Consider the following 3,656-nt stretch of genomic DNA (forward strand, 5'->3'; position numbering starts at 1 on the left):
GTTTTCTGGGGTGGACGACGTGTATATGAACTGCAGTTGATATATATTGCATAGTAATAATAGTTTATTATTATTTGTTTGTGCACCAGTATGTGTACTCTCTAGACACGTTTTCATTTCCGCAGTTGTTGTTTTCGTTCGGAGTTCTGTGAGTGAAATTATACCAGCCAGTATATTCGACAAATATATGTAGAGAGAGACTTTACGCGTCAATGCTCGGTATAGCAGATTAAGTGAAATCTCAAGAGGCCATCATAGATTTAGAGAAAGGTTCTGAGCCGATATAAGTCTTAATAGTTAGTCGATATGTATTGATGTACAAGTACACCATACCATACTTGTATATATATTGTATTGTAGTTTCATAGCCATTTAGAAATGAAGGCCTGGATTAGATCAGGCATATACCAGTACTGATAATTTAGACATTATAAGGCAACAGTACTGAACAGCTGCCTGATATGGAAACGACTTGAAGCTATATATAATAATTCTTGAATTTTAATTAATCAAAACTGAATTGTAAAGTATCAAGAAAACCGAACACTAATGACACTGGTCAACTTTAACTAAATCGATATTGAATGCCGAAAAGCAATTCCTCTAGATTCAAGGACAATATATTGTGAAATTATAAAATTTGAATAATATATGACATATCAAGTATTGCCGGAGTGACGATAACAAAATGACTTTGCAAGATTATCAGCCCTTGCTGCATGGCTTAGTACTGTAGGTAATTACAGTATTTTGTACAATTTGAAGTTTATCCCTCTGTGTGTGTTGCACATCAACTCAATATTTGTTGAATAGTTAGGTGTCAAAATACTCTTGTTCAACACAACTAACCTGAAGGTTATGAGCTATGCAGTCAGTGCCAATTACTGCAGAATAGCGCAGTTGCATTTCATTTATTATACAACATTGCTGCCTTTTTAATGTGTTGTCTGCCTTTACGTATATGACCACAAAGCGGACAATTGATTTTCTGCTTAATTTGCCCAAAAGTGAATGGAACCATTGTGTCCGAATATCATTTGTATGGTATGTCTGTTGTATCTAATGTCCATCCTCTCAATCTAGATCCTTGCACTACAGCTTCTTTCATAATTTTCAAACCATGAGCATTGCGCCCCTTATAACAGAACTTTTCGTGGTGTTTTGTATTGCACTTTGGCTCCTCCATTATTATGGCAACGTGAAGAAGCAACATCCTGTAGTGACATTCGCAACACTGACGGCATGGTACTTCAGTCTCATTATAATATTCGTTCTACCACTGGACGTGTCTTCAACTTTCTATAACTCGTGTACAAACGCTAGTATGACTTACAAAGACAATATGTCTGATTTGATGAATCAGACTGCGAGGAACACCGTAGTGTCTTCAACAAAATGCGAAAAACCTTGGAGCACGACTCCAAAAGGAACGTTGCCTGCTTTATGGAGAGTTGTATATTGGACATCACAGGCTTTGACGTGGATGGTATTGCCGTTCATGCAATCATACTCGACATCGGGGCAGTTTTCCACTGCTGGTAAAATGAAAGATTCCCTGATACGCAATGCTCTTTATTATGGCACGTATTTACTCATCGTTATTGTACTTCTTATATATGTCGCAGCAAGTCCCAATATTGGACTGGATTTTTCGAGACTTAAAGTCATATGCATCACAGCGTCAAACACATGGGGAATGTTTTTGCTCATATTGCTACTCGGATATGGGCTGGTGGAGGTGCCGCGGAGCGCTTGGCGGGCTGGCAATCCGTTGCTTACCAGGGCACACGCATATTTCCAGCTTGCAAAACTAAGCACGGAGAAGCAAGAGGCCCAGGAGAACATGGATGATCTGTTGGTGGAGATTGAAAAAGCGGGAGATATTGTGCGGTACAATCATCCGCTACGCAAGTTTTTGGATGTGATCATCTCCAAGTGTCCGCATGAATTTCGTGAAAAAATGAGAAACGGGATGAATGACTTTGTACGGTACGATGACGCTTCGGAAAGTACCATAACTGAAAAGTACTTGGTTCAACTTCACACTAAGCTTCTCCGAGTTTTAGAGACAGAACAAAGAACAACGATTCAGTGGAAGATACTGATGGATAGAGCGCTGCATTTGAATACGGTGATATCCAACCTTGCCAAACCTAACCTTTGGATTTCTAACAAAAACTCAACACTATCACAGTCACGCTGCAATCCTTACTTTAAGTGGCACTGGGAATGTAAAATCAGGCTAATTTTATTCAAATCACTGGCTGTTTGCTTTGTTATTGTCTCCTTAATGGTGATATGGTCGGAATGTACGTTTTTTAAGGAAGAGCCAGTTTTGTCGCTTTTCGCCATTTTCATTAACCATCTGAAAGCTAGTGAAAATTATATTTGTATGGAGCTCGTATGCAGTGCAATCATAACATATCTATGTGTGTGTGCTTACTATACTGTATTTAGAATGAAGATTTTTAATATATATTATATCGCCGGTCACCACCAAACTAACGAAACTAGCATCATGTTTGTTGGTATTATGCTGTGTCGTTTGACGCCTCCGTTGTGTTTGAATTTTCTGGGTCTGATACATATGGACGCTCATATCAGTCGGGTATCCACAAACGAAACTGCGTACACAATGATCATGGGACATTTAGATTTCATCCCGATTATCGCCAATGGCTTCAACATATATTTCCCCATCTTGGTGGTTGTATTGTGTTTCGCCACCTATTTCCGTCTGGGCCACAGATGTCTGTCTGCCCTCGGATTTCAGCAGTTCATCGATGGTGACGAGAGTGACGATTTCACGACTGATCTGATAGAAGAGGGTCGGAGACTCGTGTCTCGTGAAGAACGCCGGCTGGAGTTGAGTTTGAGGCGCGCCAAAGAGCCGGCTGTCGGGGAAGATATCTCTACAAGACAGTGGCAAGGTAGATTTATGAGAGAAGCGGAGGATTGGAATTCGAAGACGCATAACTCGAGCGATCGGACCGCGCTGCTGGACAGTCCCGGGGAAAGTACGTCAAAAGGATTCTCATCAGATTCCACGTTGCCTAGTAGCAGTTACGGGGCTTCGAAAAAACGATTTCCCACCAATATATTTGATGATGTGTGAGCTGTCATTTGTATGTTACGTTCACGGTAGTGTGTCTGTAGGTACTAAGAGCACATTCTATTTAACCCTAACAATCTATTACCTTAGGTGCAATGTTGACGTCAGCAAATGCATGTATTTACCACGTTGAGAGCTAATTTTTAAATATATTATAGTTGTTGGATACTGTTGTTTTGCACTATGTTTTGAAGGATAGAGCATCTTTTCTTTAGAGTGTAGATTGCCAATTAGTTTTGCATATCACTTGACTTACACGCTACACTTACTCATGTGGTTTTACTTTGACACTACTTTAACTAGCGTAACAGTTTTTGAAGCCAACTGAATAATATAGATTTTTTTTAATTAGAAAGCAGGGTTTGAATAGTGTCGTATCATTATTATTACTTATTAGGGTTACCATACGTCTTCTATTAAGACGATTTTTCCTCTTTTTTCAATAGATTGAAAGTGTCCTCGTAGGACACCTAAATGTTCTTTTGTTGGGAATTTGTCTTCTATTTCTCGAAAACATACATTAAAATGTGATTAAAAACTCTAC

The 3,656-nt window shown here is 39.3% G+C and overlaps 1 protein-coding gene across 1 annotated transcript; it reads left to right on the forward strand.

Annotated features, from left to right (window-relative positions):
- The first annotated feature begins 693 nt into the window (after nucleotides 1-693).
- LOC145444707 (G-protein coupled receptor-associated protein LMBRD2-like) lies at nucleotides 694-3,278 on the forward strand. The gene has a single exon (XM_080322715.1). It carries the CDS (start codon nucleotides 1,121-1,123, stop codon nucleotides 3,113-3,115), a length of 1,995 nt encoding a protein of 664 aa, XP_080178841.1. The 5' UTR covers nucleotides 694-1,120; the 3' UTR covers nucleotides 3,116-3,278.
- The last annotated feature ends 378 nt before the right edge of the window (nucleotides 3,279-3,656 follow it).

Source organism: Botryllus schlosseri, chromosome 8 (genome assembly GCF_051294905.1).
Source record: "Botryllus schlosseri isolate E-star chromosome 8, Bs_hap1, whole genome shotgun sequence".
NCBI classification, from domain to species: domain Eukaryota; kingdom Metazoa; phylum Chordata; class Ascidiacea; order Stolidobranchia; family Styelidae; genus Botryllus; species Botryllus schlosseri.